Source organism: Cryptomeria japonica, chromosome 5 (genome assembly GCF_030272615.1).
Source record: "Cryptomeria japonica chromosome 5, Sugi_1.0, whole genome shotgun sequence".
Lineage (NCBI taxonomy): Eukaryota > Viridiplantae > Streptophyta > Pinopsida > Cupressales > Cupressaceae > Cryptomeria > Cryptomeria japonica.
Genome location: NC_081409.1, coordinates 835,158,601 through 835,178,643, shown reverse-complemented (window position 1 = coordinate 835,178,643; position 20,043 = coordinate 835,158,601). Strand labels below are relative to the sequence as shown.

Here is a 20,043-nt window from a genome sequence, read left to right as displayed (position 1 = left end):
ATAGGCAAAGGAAATCACTCATTTGTTAAGTCGCTGATTTGGCATAGCAAAGGAAATATCAAAATCCTTAAGGCACACTTTTGGCATGTCAAAGGAAATGACACAATTCCTTATGTCACTCTTTTAGGGGGGCAAAGGAAGAGCTGACTTGGCTAGGCATTGGTAGTGACAAGGCTTAAGACGTGCTTTTGGATAGGCTAAGGAAATTTTCAATGCTTAGTTGATGCCTTTTGGAATGGTCAAAGGAAATCGCAAGGCCCGATTTGCTTTGTTTTTGTTAAAGGAAGTGCTGATGTAGCTGGTGAAGTGGCATTGTTAACACCTTATACATTTTCACTGTCTGTTCCAAAGGTTTGTGGGGCCCAAGCATGTGGCGGTAGTGGAAGGGGAGTCAAAGGCAATGAGGTGGAAGGGTGCCATGGGAAGAAAGGAGTGGTAAGGAGAAGCCGCGGGGGTAGGATGGAAGGGATGCGAAGGTAGGATAAGAGCTGCAAGGGTAGGCTAAGTGCTGTGGTAGGAGTAGGAGTTAGGAAAAGGAAGTTTGGGGGAAGTGATGAAGGTGGTGCCAGGTAATAGGGAGGCATAAGGGAGGAATTAAGGGGGTAGGCAATGGTAGGTGGGAGGTATAAGGGATGGAAGAAAGTTAGGAAGAAGGATGGATGGAAGGTAAAGGATATGGGGTGAAATGGAAGGAAGTGAGGGGAAGTAGAAATGTAGGATGGATGGAGAATGAGAGAAGGTGAAGTGAGAGGATAGAAAGGTGAAAGGAAGGAAGGGATGGAAGATGTAAGTGAGATGGTGATGATAGGTGAAGGTGGAGAAAGGTAGTGAAAGAGATAGGAATGGAAGGTGAAGTGGAAAGGAAGGGGGGAATGATGGAAGGAGAAGGGAGTGAAATGGAAATGGAAAAGGGGATGGAGAGAGAGCAATGGTAGGGAATAGAAATGAGAGTGATCGGGCTCGAGTAGCCACTAGTAGTGTTGGGAGAAGTGGAAGTGAAAGGGGAAGTGGTATCAATGCATTGGCTTGGCAAAGGAAGTGGTAATTTCCTTCCTAACTTGTCATCAATTGATCTTGGAATCTCCTTCATAGCAATGCAGCTAGTACAATCATGATCTCATATCAAACAATTCAATGCAAAAACCTTAGTTTACTGATTGAAGGTGTCAATGGCAATCACTCAGTCCTTAAGTTGCACATTTGGGGGGTCAATGATCATCCTCCAAAATGCAAACCTACAATGCTTATCCTCCAAAAGTAACTTGCCTTAGCCAAATCTCAACATTTCATTTCCATTAGAGTGAGCACAGATGTGAATCATTCATTTCCTAAGCCTTGAAAACTCACCAACCTTTCTTCATCTCAAAGAGAGACTTGACTTGATCAAATCTTGACCCACTAAGATACTACACCTCTTCCAAACGAAAGGCTAATAGCTAAAGGACACAACAACTGACGGCTAAGCTAAGACAACTAACCTAGAAAGCATAAAAAAGTGGGGGTCCCCATTTGCAATGGGGCGATTTGTGAAAACATCACAACAAGGTATGAGGCCCCCTCTACCGCCTTGTAATCTTCCTTCTAATCTTCAACTTGTAGAGGGTCACCCATTTTCACCACACTTGAAGAATAAGTTGTAGCCTCTACACATAAGAGATCAAAAGAACCATTGGAAATTACATTTGAGAATGAGTCTTAAGAGATTGATGATCAACATATAGGGAGATGTCTCTATGTAAGTGGATTGGCTTTCAAATTGTTCACTCATCATATTGGGAACACATGGTGAAACCAATTAATGAGGCTCCAAAAGGGTACAAGGGCCGAAGTTTGAGAAAGTGTGCAACACCTTATTGGAAAAAGAGGTGAAGTTCATAGAGTCGTCATTGGAGCCCACAAGGGATTTGTGTGCCAAAATAGGGGTGTCCATCATCTTTGATGGAAGGAAGGATGCAATAAGTAGACCATTGATCAATGTTATTGCAATGTTCCTTAAGGGACAATGTTTTTGAGAGTATTGGATTGTAAAGGGGAGGTGAAAGGTGGTGCATTTATTGCTAACGTTCTCATAATTCCCATTGAGGAAGTAGTGTGTGAAACATTGTTCAAATCATAATAGACAATGCCAAAAATTGTAGAGCAGTTGGTTTATTATTTGAGGAGCATTATTAACACATATTTTGGGCACTTTGTGTTGTCCACTCCCTCAAACCTGTGCTAAAAAATTTGGTGCCAATATTGATTGGATCAAACAAATGTATGCCGAGGCCAAAGAGATCTAGATGTTTATCACCAACCACCATATGTAACAAGACATATTCAAAACATTCTCAAAATTGGATCTATTGAAGGTAAGTGTAGCAATAACATTTATTTTAATAAATATGTTCCATTTTAGTTTAAGTTTTAATTTTTAAATAGGTTGTTGAGATCTGTTTTTCCCCAAAACAATTGTTTTGAGACAACTTATGAAGGTTCACAAGGCAGTTTCTAACATGATCGTTAGTCCACATTTGTCCATATGGAGACAATCTAGTACTAGAAAGGCAACAAATATTAAGCGGATGATTCTAGATGAGATTTGGTGGTACTGTGTTGAATATCTGCTTAGTTTCATTGAGTCTATATTGAGTATGATGCACTAGATAGACATGAATAAACCTTGTTTGGGAGACATAGAAGATGAAAACAATCATAAATGCAAAAGAGCATGATCCTAAAGAAACTTTCTTCAAACAACTACACAATATTATTGAAGAAATATGGAACAAAATGACCACCCCGCTACATCTTTGTGCAATTGCATTGAGTCCCCAATATCATAGTGCTAGGCTCCTTTCTATGTTGACAAGGATTGCCCCTTACAAAGATGTTGAAGTCAGCCATGGGTACAAGGCAGCACTTGGTAGACTCTTCATTGATCTTGACATGCAGGATGCAGTTAGGATTGATTTCATGGATTTTGTACTCTCCAACAACTTTAGTTGATGCTCTTCATGACAGGTATAAGATCGGTGCTAATAGTTGGTGGTACTTCCATGGCCAATCATTCACACACACACAATGTTCTTTGATCAAAAGTTTACCATGCGTAAGTTTTATAAAACAATTCTTTTATGTTTTAAGTTTCATATATATCTTATAATTTATATTTTAAATTTTTTTCTCGTTAACTCTCTAATTTTGTCTTAATTGGTTGCTATTCCATTTGCATTTGAGACGCAATTGACTACACTCAAAAAAGGCAATGGACTTTGTTGGCATATTTGTCATTGATGTCAATTGCTGTAATGCCCCTACTTTGAAATATAATTTAACAATAATAATAATAATAATAATAATAATAATAATAATAATAATAATAATAATAAAATTAAAATACAAACGACTAAAAGAAAAAATTAAATTAAAAAATAAAAGAATATAATGAAATATAATTATTAAATTTAATTAAGTTAATGAATGGTCAAAAGGCATGAAATGATAAATTGTGACTCCCTGAAATGTGAGATATAAAAGAGAGAAGAGAACTCATTTGAAGGGGGGAGGATTTGGAAATGAGAAGTGCACATCTGAATTAAATAAGTGCAGACCTGATTATGAAAGGTTATGTCCCTTTCAATGGGCAGAAATAATGAAGAGTTGCACTCCTTCAAAAGGTGCTAATGGTGAAAGGGTGTGTCTCTTGCCAGAGGGAATGGATGATGAAGAGGTTTGACCTTTCCCTCACATTGAGAGATATAAAGGAAAGGAATCAAAGCATCCAACAACATCACCATGGATTGGATCAGATCAGAACTGTTATTAAGCTGCAGACTATAGCATTTTTGTGCTTGGTGATATGCATAGGGGTGTGTTGAATATGTATGCCTAATATATGAAGCCTGATAATGTTGTTATGCAGAATTTAGTAGTAATATCAATATAGACTGCAATATGTATGACAGTCATACTTAATTTCATATATGTTCATAATACATGAGAAGTTAGTATTCTTATAGTTTGAATCAAGTTATTACTGTCAAATTTTAGAAGATGGGAATGAGATGTTCCAAAGAGGGGCAGTCTAAATCCAAGCAATAGGTTAAGTCCCAAGATAGGGTGGGAATCAGTGACCCATAAGCGTTGAGGGTATAGACCCAAGATAGGTAAAGGGCTTGGATCTGTAAACTTTGAGGGAACCTATTGTATTTGATCTCTAAGCGCTTTGGTAACATATATAAACCATTCTCCCTTAAAACTGAAGTAGTAGCAGGGTCTGATATTTATATTAAGAGATTATGAAGAATGAAATTAATCGTCTAATGAGGAAAATAAATAAGCACTTGTTACTAACTAATTTAAGAATAACAATCAATTTTAGTATATTGAAATAGATCAGCTAGGGGACATTACAATTGCAGTATGATGTGCTTTCAGTAACGTGTTTGCAAATTTGTCTTCAGTCTGCAGGTCTACTGTGATGAACATAGATAGAAAAATATGATGTCAGTAAGGGAACATAAACAGAAATATGCCACAGGGCTTAGATTGATACCATTCTGTTTTCATATACATGTAAGCAACAGTATATAATGATACCTTCATATAATATGGTTACCAGATTTGATCAATCATGAATTGCTTTGCCTGATTGGTGACTGTCATAGCACATACAAACAGATAATATTCAGCTTCAGATCAATGATTATTTTGAATATATCATCGCTATTGTGTCTCTTGCTGTCAAGTTATATTTCTTATAATAAGAATAATATTTGGTAAATTGGTTCAAGTGTTAGTTGGAATCAATAACTGTTAACTGTCTGCAGTTAAACTATATGAATTTTCTCATATTATTATCGGTGTTTAATTAATGTATTCCTCAGCAAAGTAAAGAAGTTTAAAATGTATAAAGAGGGAATTGGTTATAACTACCAAAGCCATCGGTGGTGACTGCACTTCAGACAATTAAAACTTCTTAACCAATAAGGAAGCTAAGAGAGTTAGTAGTCCCTTATTGATTGCAAGGAGAGCAATATATATAGAGATTATTAAATGGTGGTTGATTGTGAGTATGTGATTCTAAGTTTCTTGAACACGATAAGTAGAACAGTATTCGCTTATTGCTTGTATTGAAGATCACTACAATACAAATGAAGGGCTGTTGACAAAAGCAATGCATGTGAGAAAGAAAGTTCAAATAGGGTATTATTAATTATGCTTTGTTTCAGACATTCAGGTATAAATCTAACAATTTTGCAGACCTTTGTTTTGTGATTGGTATTTTCATAACATCATATTCTACAGAAGATTGTATGCTTAACTGCGATATTATAACAGTGACAGCATTGCAGATTTAATTTTCATATTGTTGCCTGTGACAATTAACAGTATTTTGAGGAGTATCGTTTGCAGGTCTTTCTCAGAGACACTGATTTCCAGCTTGGTTTATTTTGTTTTCAGTACATCCTTGCAAATATACAGAGGCATTTGATATCCACATTGGTCTCTCAGTTTTTCAGTGCATTTCTCTTCTATCCATTCAAAGATGTATTGATGTTTCAGATTGTCAACGTATATTTGATCCTTGAAGTGGTGATTATACATATTTTGTAACTGTGCAGTTCCTAGAGTTGGTGCTCTAAGATTATTGATTTGGTGTTCAAAGGTTTTGAACTGTGAGTTGGTGCTCTTAGAAAAGGGGTTTGGTGACTCCTTAGGGTTGGTGCCCTTAAACATTGTAATTGAAGTTTCAATCGTGAGGCTGGATTAGGTCAGTAGATCCTAGCAGCATTCTCACCATGGTTTTCCCATCCTGGGTTTCCATGTAAATCTTGTGCATTGTCTTAATTGTGCATCTCTTTTCATTCCTTTCAATTTTCAGATTGAAGCTTATAAAAGTTTAAGCTGTTTAAGAATTAATTTGATAAGGATTGAAGTTTTATTTACTACTGATCCACCCCCCGCATTCACTAGTAAACCTGTGTTCTACAAACTTAGTGTATGTGCATTCAAGTTTGTGTCTTCTTTCACACAAACAAAGTGGCTACAAGAAAGGGGACACAAGGAAGTGGAATATTTAGCAAAAGCATATTGACTTCGATGTTTCCACTTCCCACCTTGCTGCCCTTTGATGTTGTAGACGAGCTAGCTAGTGAGCATGAGAGTGCTAATGCCAGTGCGAGTGACACTATATGTGGTTCTTCTAATATAGTAGTATCTACATTCTCTAATATGTATGGTGATGATGATATTCTTGAAAACCCATATGATGATGCTTGATCAATTATGGCTGATTCTTGACACTTGACATTTTTAGTTTTAAATTTTTATATATACTATGACATTTGAGTTTAACTAATTGACATTGAAATATTTTTAGTTCTTATGGTAGGTTTTGTTTAATACACAATATGTGACGCTATGTGGTATTCTAAAATTACTGCTGCAAGTTTGTACATATTTCTTATATTTATATGTTTTTTAATGGATGAACCCAAAAGGTAGTGAACCCCCAATTTTTTTGAAAGAGCCCTCATACTTGAACCCAAACTCACACCAGGGCAAGTAACTTAGCACATAAGTCTTTCCGCCTATTATTTTAGCATGCTCGATCCCTTAAAAATAGTTTGAATGATATGCCATGAAGGCATGATTAAGAGAGAAGCAACGATTTAGGTGATGATTTTACCTCATCTTATATGTAAATTATCAAAAAGTGCTAAATAATGTTGACAAATCAAGGAACAAAGAAACTGTTATAAGGACATGGCAATTGTTTATTAGATTATGGGGAAATAATGGCATAGTATGGGAAGGAAGAGCTAGGTTAGGGGTATAAATTTGTTATATGAGATTGAGGCTTAGGGATTGAGAGTTAGTTGAGTTAAATATGTGTCTTTGACCATGGATATTTGAAAGCAATTTGGAAAGTTACCTTGAATTTATCCAAAGCACCCTTAGATGATGAAATGTTGACACCTTGGTGGGCAGCCATGTCCACCATTGTATTTCCTTTTCAGTTTATATCAGTGAAGTTTGCATGGTCTAACATACTGGTCAACTATTATGCATCACAAAAAATGACTAACATTCTCTTCTCTAGCTATATCTCATCTTGAGGATGCATCATGGAGTATGATTTGAAACGTTGATGATAAAAAATGTCACACAATGTAAGCCAAAAATCTAAGTATATTGGCATCAGGGACCATGAAAATTTCAAGTTGTTAACCTCAATTAAGATATATGCATGATTTTATATCCTTTTCACTTGATATGGTTGAAGATTACATGGTATATTAGACCCAGTCAGTCCCTGTTCTTCATCAAAAGTCATCTTCAATCTCTATAAAGAGATGCACCGAGTTTACTATGTTAATCATATTTTAAGAGTCACCATCAACAAGAGATTCTGCCCATGTTTTGATGACAATGACTTGAATACCTTTTAGCATTGGTAGGGCTGCAGGTTGGTCAGTTGTGTCACATATTACATCAATCAAGAAAAGTGTAGTTGGTTGATGTTTTTCATCTACAGCTCCCCACCACTTACTAGGCTAAGATATCCTTTGCCCGTGCCATCAAAGTTGAGATTCATATATCCTAATGGATGAGTCCGTGAAATTTTAGGCTTACCTTATCGCTTCTGCTGTATCCCATGGTTGCAGGAAAACATGATCATAGGCTGAGAGATCAGTTGACATTGAAGACATGATTTTATTTTCTAGTTCAAACTTCTTGTCTTGTTTGGGCCTAGTGCTCACTGATTCTGATAGTGCAGAGAGTCTTCCTTCCAAACTTTGGTAGGAGAGACTTTTCTCTTTGTAAATCGCATTAGTCCTCTTCAATCAGATATTCTGTATGATTATTGTTAGAGTAATCCTCCATCAGAACTCTTGGGTTGAACTTCCTGCCACCACCCTCCCCCTTCTTTTTTTTAATAGACCACACATTCAACTTAAGCCTATTAGAGTTGGGTAAGAGCTAGAAAGTTCTACTTAGAAACAAACACACACCTGGCAAGAAAAGGAGCAATCAAGGAGAATGTAGTCATTATATTCCTCATTCTTCCCACACAATGAATCAATTGACAAGCCTTAGAAATCTCTACCATCAACCCATTGTAAGTGAGGGCTCTTTTGTCCTAAGATTTTGGCTACAATAAACCTTAAGGTTATGTAATATAGTCCAGTTTTTAAGTTTTCCATCATTTGTTTTCCAGTGTAGCATGAGTTTGTATTCCAAAGGTTTGGGGGGGGGGGGGGAGGGGTTGGTTAGATATTTTGCTACGTTACCCGGGGACACGTCCCCGACCTGAAAACCCCCGTCCCAGTCTTGGGGAGTTGGGGACGACCAGGGGACGTGTTCACCCGTCCCAGTCTTGGGGACGACCAGGGGACGTGTTCACCCGTCCCAGTCTTGGGGACGACCAGGTGACGTTTCCCCCCGTCCTAGTCTCGGGGAGTTGGGGACGACCAGGGGACATTTCCCCCCGTCCCCAAATTGTCCTGCATTTTGAGGGGACGTCCCCGAAACAGGGGGACACCTGCCCTAGCTTTGGGGGACGTCCGTACGTCTTGTGGACGACTGGGACGTCCCCAATCCTTCCTGGGGACGGCCAGACGTCCCCCATATCTAAGGCCATTAAAAAATATTAAAAAAATAAAAAAGCTGTATTTTCAATTTTTTAAATTTTTTTTCTAATATAGGGACCTTATTAATTCAAATTAATTGAACTTTAAATTTATTAATTTAATTCATAATTTTATATCAAATGTTTAAAATTTTAATTAATTCATATTATAAATATAAATATTAAATTGACAAATTGTTAAACATTTAAAAATTAAAAATTAAATAATAATTTAGAAATTATAAAATTAATAATTATTAATTATAAATAAGAAATCAAAATATATAAAATAAAATTAAAAACTTAAAAATTAAAACAAAGACGTAAGTTTAACTTATGTCTTATAACTTAAGTTATAAATTAAAATTTAAAAACTTAAAATTTAATTATATCATATACGATATAATCATATATGATATATATGATATATGATTTTATCGTATATGATATATATCATAGCATATATATGATATGAAAATAACGATATGAATATCGTTAAAAACTTAAAATTAAACAGCAAACAAATAAAAACGCTGTGTTTTTGCAGCTGACGGGAGAAGAAGAAACGGAAATACGGCAGGGGTTTTGGCCTTGGGTGGAGATTTTTGGGGCATTTGCAGGGTTTTGATAGCCGGTTTAGGGAGGGAGGGATCGACTGGTAGCTGCAGGGCAGATTTGAAATACTTTTTTTTCACTTTGCATCACCTAGGGTTAAAGAAATTTCAAAGTTGTTTGGTCTTCAGGCTGCTGCAACTCTGCAAGGTATGTGATTTTTTTGAAGCATTTTGTGTCCATTCACCATTGTCATTCCCACAGTGGATAAAGTCTTAAAGACTTAAAATTTTAATTATTTATTAATTATTAACAAATTAAAATTTAAAAACTAGATTCTCAGATTTTTAATTTTCTCATGATTCATTATGTAATCAGTGATATTAATTACTAATTTTTGAGAGTCTAGTTTTTAAATTTCTAGTCTTTAGGGCATATATTGTTAATTTTTATACTCAATGAATCTTTTAGCAATTAGCATGTGATATATTATGAGAGAAATGCCTGATTTTTTCTTTTTTTTTTTGGTATTTTATCAGTTCATTCAAAGAATCAAAATACAAAACAATGAGCAGCAATGGGGGTGACAGTAGTAGTGACAATGAAGTGAAAGTGTTGAGAAATCTAGAAGTAGTGGGCAGCAACCTAGCATATTTAAATGCCCTTCAAAAATTATGGAAACATATGCAAAGGGCCCTTTTAATAAAAACAAACCTCTTCTCCAATATGTTACACTTAGGCCTAGGGGTGAAGGGAAAAAATCTTCTGGAGGGAGTAGGGTGTGGGATTGCCATGTTTGTTTGAAAGATTTTAGGGGCAGCTACACAGGGGTAAAATCTCACTTTTTGGGTCTTCCATGCCATGGGGTCATAGCTTGTCCAAATTTAAACGATGAGGAGAGGATAGAGTGTCATAGATTGCATATGGAGGCAGAAATGGGGAAACAAGGTGGTGCAGTCCCAACACCTTCTTTTGCATCTTCACAAACATCTGGGCCTACGACATCCACTATTGGTAGTAGTCAAATTGGGACAAGAGGAAAGAGGAAGATGGGTAGTGGGAAGGGAGGGTCAGTAGAAGCTTTGTTTAATGTAAAAGGACGTGAAGCTTTAGAGTCATCTGTAGGTAGATTCGTTTTTGCTAATACCATCACATTTATTGTGGCACGCTCCTCTTACTTTAAAGAAATGTTCATGGATATAGCCAATTTCAGTCCCACAACCACACCCCCTAGAGATCATAAGTTACAGACTACTATCTTAGACAAAGAATATTCCAAGATTAATATGTTAATGGAGGATATGAAACGAACTTGGATGAGGACCGGTTGCTCTATTGTGGGTGATGCGTGGACTGATGTTAGACATCGTCCACTCATCAATATCATTGTCACATGCCCTGCTGGTTCTTATTTTCTGAAAGTTGTGGATTGTTCAGGGAAGCGTGAGGATGCAAAGTTCTAGTTTAGCATTTTGAAAGATGCCATAGAAGAGGTTGGGGCAGCTAATGTTGTACAAGTGATCATTGATTCAGCAAGTGTGTGCAAATCAGCAGGTTTGATGGTGGAGGGTGCTTACAAGCACATCTTTTGGACCCCATGTTGTGTTCATGCATTGAACAATGCATTGAAAGACATAGGAAAAATAGATTGGGTGAAGCATGCGGTGGCAAAAGCTAGAGACATTCAAATGTTCATTTGCAACCACCACACTACACTTGCTCTCTTTAGATAATTTTCAAAGGAGTTCCTCAAACCCGTTGAAACAAGGTGTGCTAATGCCTCTTAATATTGTATCAAACTTCCAATTTTGTATTTTAATTCTCATTGAATAAAATATAGATATGCCACTTATTTTTTTATTATTTTAATTTTAATGAATATAGGTATTCTAGTTACTTCATCTTGTTGGAGAGGATGCTTGAGGTGCATGATTGTAATGTCCCTACTATTTAGAGATCATTAACCTGCAAAACAGATTGTTAGGATACAACATATACATATATATAAGCCATTTTCTAATTTGCAATCTATCTTTAATACTTAATTAACATGATCATAATTTTCATCTAATAAAAAGGATACGAATGCCATATGAAAGTATGTCCTTAGGCAGCCATGAAGCTCGCCTTCTTGGAACCCCTTGGTTCCAAGCCCTTCAGGAAATCGAAGCGGAGTTCGAATCCTGTCTTGGGTGTAACCTCTTACACCCAAGCCCTTCAAGGAAGACCCTTGTCTATTCCTTGCCTTGGGTGATGCCTTCATCATCCAAGTCCTCAGAAGGGATCGGCCTGACCTTTGAGTCCTGTCTTGGGTATAACCTCTTACACCCAAGCCAGCCAAGGAAGACCCTTGCCTTTGCTTGTCTTGGATGATGCCTCCACCATCCAAGTCCTCAAAGGGGATTGACTGGATCCTCCTCTTCTTGGTTGGGTTTAGTCAACCAAGCCATACATTTGTATAACAGTTTCAGTTCATACACTATTCCTTAGGTTAACATGAATTCTTAATGTATTCTTAAATTAATATATACATCAATATGATTTTCCATCTTTTACATATGCAATTACATTCCTTAAGAATACCCTTGTATTCATAATCCTTCTTAATATACAAACTTATGTATGCAACAATTACAAGATTATATCTTTACCTATTTTTAATGACTAGTGAATATTTATACATTAGTATATGTATAAATATCCACTAGGCTATAATTTACATCATCCATTAATGAACCTTATTCATTATCTATTATTCCTTAACTAATATTAACTAATATTAATGAACCTTAATAATTAACATCCTCTATTACTAATAGTAAGGATGACATTTCGTATCCTATACTTATATTATTTAATATAAGTGGGAATTTGATTTCTTACCTCCCTCCGTGGTCTGCTATTCCCTCCTTTCTTCCGCAGCTTTCTCCTTACTTCCCTCCTCCCCGCAGTCCGCTCTCCTCCTTCCCCTTTAAACCCCGTGAAGGGATGTGCCCCTCCACGGTCCCCTTCTGCATGAAGGGGTGCGAGGGTAACCGCAGCCCAGGCTGCATTTACCATAGCATCCCTTTGTGCAGGGGTAATCATGGGGGTGGGGGTTTTAATACGAGTTAGTATATGTTGATATTAGTTTGTGCGGGGGGGTTACTTATTATATTTTAAACATTTGATGTTTGTGAATAACAATTAAATATTGCCATTGTAAATGTATTTAATATAAAATAATACTTTTTAATATCTATTAAATATATTTTCTTTTATTATTATTTTTCTTTTATATTGACATTTAATAATATATTTAATAATATTTTTCTTTATTATTTTATATATTAAATACATTAATATTTTAAATCATCTATTTACAATATTTAATGATTTATTTCTTCTTTAGGATATTAATATTATTTAATAATTTGTAGCAAGTGATACCATGGGGGTTATTACAATGATCCTCTATAGTTGATGGTTGTGTATCTTGAGTGGACTAGATGGCGGGAATCAAACTCTACTGAAGGAAAATCTACCAAACAAAAGATCTTTAATGACAATTGGTGGTCCACTGTGAGGTAAGACATTGCTGATTGTATTATCAAATTGCTGATTGTTTTAAAAAATAAAAATTAGATTGCTCTATCATCTCTCCTATTGTAGATGTCATCAGATATGCTGATACAAACTCTCCTAGTCTTGGAGAGATATATGAGACATTTGACAATATGCTTGGGAAGATTTAGCAAACAATTTTGGATGGAAGGGTGCTTCCATGTGATGATGATGAGGTTTTAGATGGGTTCACACGGGCAATTGTTAAGATATATATAGAGGAGCAGGCTTCCATACTTCGTGCACAATTCCTTGTCTTCACAAATCTTTGTGGTCCTACATTATGTAAACCACAGGCGAGGTTGGACATAGCCATATTAGCCCAAAAAGACCCTATTGGATGGTGGACATGGCATGGAAGGGATACACCACAATTGAAATCGCTTGCCACTCGCCTACTTTCACAGGTTGCTAGTTCCTTTGCTGTAGAGAGGAATTGGTCCACATATGGCTTTATCCACTCTATCAAGAGGAATAGACTTACCTCTAGACGAGCGGAGAAGCTAGTAGCTGTGCATAGTGCTCTTCGACTTCAGGATTGTCAGACTCTAGAGTATCGACAGACTCCAGCTTTGCGATGGGATGTTGATCCCGAAGATGTGGCCTAGGTTGATGAGGAGGAGACAACACAAGGATTGGTTGGGATTCCATTGGATGAGGTGGACGTAGACCATGACAATGGGAGAGACTTAGAGGACTCTGATTATGATGCAATGTTAGGAGATGCAGTTTAGGGGCAGCATTATACTTTGCTTTTTTGTATTTAGTTTTACTTAGTACTATTTTGATTTTCATATTGCAATTGACAATGAAACTATATGGCAGCAGTGTAGCCTTTGGGCATTTTGACATTTTGTATGTTATTTCTTTAATATCTATTATGATATGCATATTGACAATGTGAATGAATTGAAATTCTGATTTATGAATGCATAATTGCATATTGTCTATTGAGTATTAACAATGTTGTATGTTCAGAATTTACATTCTAAAATGTTTTCAACTTTTCATAGTATCATACACATGCTATATCCATGTTTTCATATGAATATAATGTATATATGCATGCTTTATCCATGTTTTCATATGAACATTTAGAATTTTGAAATTTTCCTATATATTTTAAATTTTTCCTATATTTTATATAGCCGTCCCCTTTGCCATCCCCCACTGTCCCCAAATTTGGCAAAAAAATTTGCCGTCCCGGAAACACGTCCCGCTGTCCCCTACCATCCCTGTCCCGGAAACTCGGGGTAACATAGATATTTTGTTGTCAAAGTGGGGAGAGGAAGGAGAGGGGAGGGGGAAAATGGTTTTGATGCAAAGATGTTTCCCATCACTACATAAAGGAAAAATAGAAACAAATTTTATTTGTTTTCAAAAAAGTTAATGGGGTGCCATATCCTCCATTTCTTTTGTTTCAAATCATTGTCTAATAATAAGATTTTTTTTCTTATATGAAGTAATATTTTTTTTGCATGTTTTAAGCCTCATGTCTCCTTTGGTGTCCCTTGAAATTTCATCTTTTTTTCTTCGAGCTATTACTTAAATACCTACCCTGATTTCCAAAATTAGGTGTAAGATATTTTCTTTGTGGAAATCATTATTATTCCGACTTCTGGTGATGCCCTTTTTTATCTTCTGTAATTCCTTTTTACTTCCAAGTTTATACATCGCTGCATTTGCATGGCATATTTTTGTTCATTTGTTCTTTATAAAAGCAATAACCTTTCTTAAAGATTTATTTTTGCTATGAAATTTAGGTGCTGGATGAGAAGAGGATATATAGGACAACATACATGTTCAGTGCAACAATGCCATCTGCTGTTGAACGCTTAGCTCGGAAATATCTCCGGAATCCCGTTGTGGTAAGTTATCTCGTTAAAGGTCCTAGAAAAATCACTTGCAGTTATTTTTTTTTAAAGCTGCTATATGACATGACAATGATCAATTAAATCTATAGATTGAAATAAGAAAAATAATATTTTTTGATACACACATTACTCTATTTATTAGAGTGAAAGTGTTGCTATGAAACTGTTATGCTTATATCAGTGGTTAATTGGACATTCACTACAGAAATTGTCTTTTTCTGGAGCGATGGTTTTTTATATTATATTTAAGTATCATTTCCATTTGTTATGTGAACAGGTCACCATAGGTACTGCTGGCAAAGCAACTGAGCTGATAGCTCAACATGTGATGATGTTGAAGGAAACTGAGAAGATGGGGAGGTAGTATTTTCCATTAACCTTAATATAAATGAAATCCATTAGATCTTTCCAATTTTTTGAGTTTCACTCTGAATCGGCATATTTTTTTTGTTTTTGCTTATTTTGGGCTCTGGCACAGTCAAATTTGATTTTCTAAAACATTTAGATTTGATTATTTTAATGCAATACAGACTTCAGAGGTTGTTAAATGACTTGGGAGATAAAACAGCGATCGTATTTATCAACACAAAGAAAACTGCAGATTCTTTATCAAGGCAATTGGATAAATCAGGTTATAGAGTGACCACACTTCATGGAGGGAAGACACAGGAACAACGTGAGGTGACAATTCTTTAAAAGCTTGCCTACAATTGAGAATGGATTTTATTTGCTATTTTCTAATTTATTAATTCTTGTGACTAACAGATAAGCTTGGAAGGTTTTCGTAATAAACGCTTCAATGTTCTTGTCGCAACAGATGTGGCTGGTCGTGGCATTGATATTCCAGTTTAGTCTTCTCAAACTCAATATAGAAAGTATTTTTTTTGGTTTTGGCCTTTTCATTGTATGATGATTTTACCTCATCCTATATCTTTTATAGTAATTTAGCATTGATCTTTCGATGGAATACCATCGCTCTGAAATGAACCATCAAATATATATTTTCTGATATGAGGCTAATAATTTTATGAAACCATTTTAGATTAATAAATCATGTGGTTTTTACTAAGGAGAGAAAATGTATCTTCCAAAATTATATGGATGTATTCTCTTCAAGAATACAAACTTCTTAACATGTTAAGCCATATCATCTTGACAGTGAGAAACTCATTAACTGAATAATAATGTTACATATTACAAGCTTTCTACTCAACAAACTTTTATGTGAAAGCTTACTTGCATTGGTGAAAAAATGGTCTATGCATGTACAAAACATGCTTTCTGTATCCAGGCTATTATGACATCATAAAAAAAAATTCACTATAATATTTTAGAAGAGCATCTATAACCTCATAAGTGTAGAATGTTTGTACGGTATGTCAGAGAATTTTGCTGTCAACAATAATACAAGCATATTTTTGAGCATTTATATTATATTGTGTTGAAATTTTATTCTGTTAGTCATGTGTATTAAAATATCTTCCATATGTGATATTTAACGTAACACCTAGTAAGAAGATCAACAGAGAGAACAAGTAAAAGAGGAGCAGAATGGGGAAGGGAGGCACAGAAAACAGCATTATGGAGGCAAGGAGGATCAAACTGGAGGAGGAATACGTTCAAACATAGAGAGTAGCAAACAAACCGCTCACGCTAGTTCCATATGGAGAAGAGTGAAGAGAAAGTGTTTTGGTGACAAGGGCCAACAAAATCCCATTAGGAGGATCATCAGAGATGAATGGCTAAAAGCCTAAAGGCTAAAGGTTCAAAAGTCAAGAAGAGGGAAGATTTGAGCTTGATTTTGCACATGGAGATGACTGCTGACCCATTGATACGTCTGAGGGTGGAAAAGTCCACATCTATATTTTTGTGCGTGTATCCTATGCTTTTGTTTTCCTTGTGGGTGATCTCAATGGTTGTTTTATTTGGGAGTTCAAATTTGTCATGCCATTTCTCTGAGAAATCCTGGGTTAAACCCCTTGACTGTGTTTTGACTGCATTTATTGTTGTGAATAATAACTCCAGAGGTGACTTTGCAGGCATGGTGGTAGTTGCTGGTTAAAGGAACCAAAGGTTAAATGCATGCATGGTGTTGATCATTTCAAATCATTTCCCCATGTGTGCACGCATCAGCAAGATAGTCATAGTACTGGAGGATTATCAATTTGGACGATTTTCTAGAATTTCAGTGACCACAATCATTAGCAAGCATGGGTGGAGTGTTCGATGTTTTTGCCCATGATTCCCAGGATCATATTGGCATTGAATGAGTTGCAGTTCAAAGAGCTCCATACTTGGAATATAAGCCAAGAAGGCATTTGTCATTCATTGGTTGAGTGTCCATTGTCTTCCTTGTTATAAATGAGTTCACTGCCTGAACTGTCATGACTCTGATCAGGTCAAGATGAATACCATAACACTATTCATTGTCATATCAGGAATAAATAAATAGATCTAGAAAATTGTCTTAATTTTAAGACTTAACAATTTTCTATAACCTGTATTAGACAAGACGAGTGGCAAAAAGAAGGGTGATTCTGCTCCATCGAATATTAAGCGCTTGATCCAACACCTATATCTAGATCGATATATACTCAGTGATAAGATGAGATGCATATACATGATTAAGGAACGAATTCAGCAAAACAAACAACCTCATGTAATTATATCAGTGAGCACTATAAGAAACGATCCCATGAAGACAGCGATCTAATATGATTACAATAGAAATTATGATTAGTTAAGATTTTAACAGACAAATGAAGGAGCACAGGATGAGCGATTTATTAGGCAGCAACAAACGTTAATTTATTAAACATTGACTTAGCCAATGAAGTCAGGAGGCTGCATTTAGGGTATTAATAAAGAAACAATTATTATTAAGAAAAAGTAGTGAACACCATATTGACAATGACCGTGGAATAGTCATGAGTAAAGTGGCACGGTTATAAAAGGGATATAATTAGATTAATAATAATAAACAGTTTAAAGGAAGACATGAAGGGACAGTGACCGGTAAGAAAGAGACACCACCTTATGAAGCATGATCTCCTTTGCAGGCAAGGATGACTCTACGTATCCACTTCAATGCTATATAAAATGTTTCTGCATTTAAGAAGAGGGGGGCATTGAAGAAATAGATAATTAATTACTGGCAATCATTGATTTTACAACAGATTGGTATAATGTCTTAGTTATGAATTAAATACTTACAGTCATTATATTTGAATTTGATTAGGAATAAGGGCATATACATGGCCTATAATACAACATGTTTCATTTGTTCTTATATATACATTTAATAAATTTATGTGTTAATAATAGTGTAATCAGATCTATATAACAATTTATTTAATTTCATTAATTTACTTATCATAATACCAGAAAGATAAGCATATTAATGATCTAATTCTTAGTCATTCTATATTGCCACTCATGAGGGTAGGTTGGTTTTGTTAGGGAAAGGTGGCAGTAATTCCATCCCAAAATAGGTGAGCCCCAAGAGGTGGTATGGATGGGTGATCATGAAAACCTTAGGGATTCCAAGATGTGGTGGTATGGATAGGTGTTACTGAAACCCTTAGGGATTCCAAGAGGTGGTATGGACGGCTGTTCCTAAAACCCTTGGGCCTATTTGTGGAGATGGTTTCCTAGTGCCCTAACAAGTAATTCCCCATCATTTATAAGGGTTAATGATTACGAAACAAGTTAGGATTGGGGGCTAAAATACGGTAATTATCATTTGTATTATGAATATTAATTGTTCCTTAGTATTAGTAATCTAATTAAGGCATAATGATGTATGTTAATTACTAGGAAACTAGCCCCCTAACAAGGGACATTACATGAACTTAGAATCATTTTTCCTGCCAGGTTCACGATTCAAATGAAAATCATTACAATTTAAAATTGACAATCAAAAATAATAATTGTCTTCTATCTTCATCAATCATCAAAAGGATCTAGATCAAATCATCATCATTTGCTTCAAGTTCAAATTCAATATCATGTGAACCAAAAGTAGTGCCACTCCCACTAGGTGCATTAGGTGTAGGTATCTCATTAATCATCATTCATAGTGACTCTAGCTAGATCATCAATAGTTGCATCCAAGTTGGTACACTCAGGGGTTACATCCCAATGCTTCATTGACCAATCCTTGTATTGTTGTTCCTTATGTGTTAGAAGACACAAATTGGAATGAATATAAACGAAGTCTTCTACTCTTTTTGAAGCCAATCAGTTGTTTGCGGTAATATTGTACGAGAATAAAATAGTAGTTAATTAGGTAGTACTTTACTTTGCTAGTAATGTAACCGAGGGATGGTAGTTATGGGTGCGACAGTTGTCCCTCGCATCCCCTCGGTACCTTTATATACCATGGAAGGCAACTTGTAAAGACACATGATTATGAATGGAAATAGTATCTTCTCTGTTTACTTGATATTATCATCTGGTATCTATGGCATGTTGTCTCTCATAAGCATTCAGTCTGTATGTTTTAAACTGTTCACCTAGAGGGTAAACATCTCGGCGCCGTTGCCTAATCTTATCTGGAGCACGGGAATATACTACATGGCACGTGGATAATGGGACAATCATTGCTCGAAGGAATGAGCGGTAACCTTGACGAAGAGCTTGAAGAACTGTTCGAGGGAGAACTAGCACTTACAAAAGATTTCTCCTGCATCCTCCAAGTGGCGATCGAAACACACGTACGAAGAGAAGCCACCACGGAAGATGTTCCAGAGGATGATGTGTGGAGTGCGCTTGGTGTAAGCCTGATGGTAAATCGTTTGATGAGCAACTTGCCTAGCCTTCTGGCATAGACATTTTTGGCTCTTCATAACCGCAGGGAAGACACCTATCGGGAGACCCAACGCCAACAAATCCTACGGGAGTTTTACGAGCGCCAAGAAGAGGAGGGCAATGAAACCGAGCGAGGGGTAAATAATTCCTGAACTGTGTATGGGCAAAGGAGAATAAACAAGAACACCCCCACTGTAGTGGGTATGTCAGTGACATACATTGTATATGAGGGATGAATTAATAAAAGTGTTCTTTTTAATATGACGTCTTGTTCTATTTCATAAGGAGAATTTAGAATTAATGCCCAACTTGCTAAATAAGGACAAAAACAAAAAGGAATACGTAGGGGACTCTAAAGCCACCCAAAGAGCATTAATTCTCGAGCAACAAACAGAATGAAGAAGGAGATTCAAGAGGATTGCCGAGGAAGTAAGCGATGGAAATGGCAGCAATGGCTTTGGCAAGGGCCAAGATTCGGTGCTAATTGAAACCACCAGGAAACGGTTGGGGGACCTTTCCCTAACATTGGAGGAGATCGGGGATGGGAGTACGCTAGAGTCATACATGCAATACAAAGGTGCCGAGATC

At 36.2% G+C, this 20,043-nt stretch overlaps 1 protein-coding gene across 3 annotated transcripts in view; it reads left to right on the top strand.

The window, feature by feature from the left end:
* Nucleotides 1-20,043, top strand: part of LOC131052678 (DEAD-box ATP-dependent RNA helicase 21) — a 218,892-nt gene that overhangs the window by 187,813 nt on the left and 11,036 nt on the right. For 2 of the 3 annotated variants that reach the window (XM_057987254.2, XM_057987253.2), the window contains exons 18-21: nucleotides 14,536-14,640; nucleotides 14,924-15,006; nucleotides 15,177-15,327; nucleotides 15,412-15,492. In XM_057987254.2, the coding sequence (XP_057843237.2) occupies nucleotides 14,536-14,640; nucleotides 14,924-15,006; nucleotides 15,177-15,327; nucleotides 15,412-15,492 (420 nt within the window). The remainder of the gene's footprint in view (nucleotides 1-14,535; nucleotides 14,641-14,923; nucleotides 15,007-15,176; nucleotides 15,328-15,411; nucleotides 15,493-20,043) is intronic. The other variant, XR_009107493.2, reaches the window with a different exon arrangement.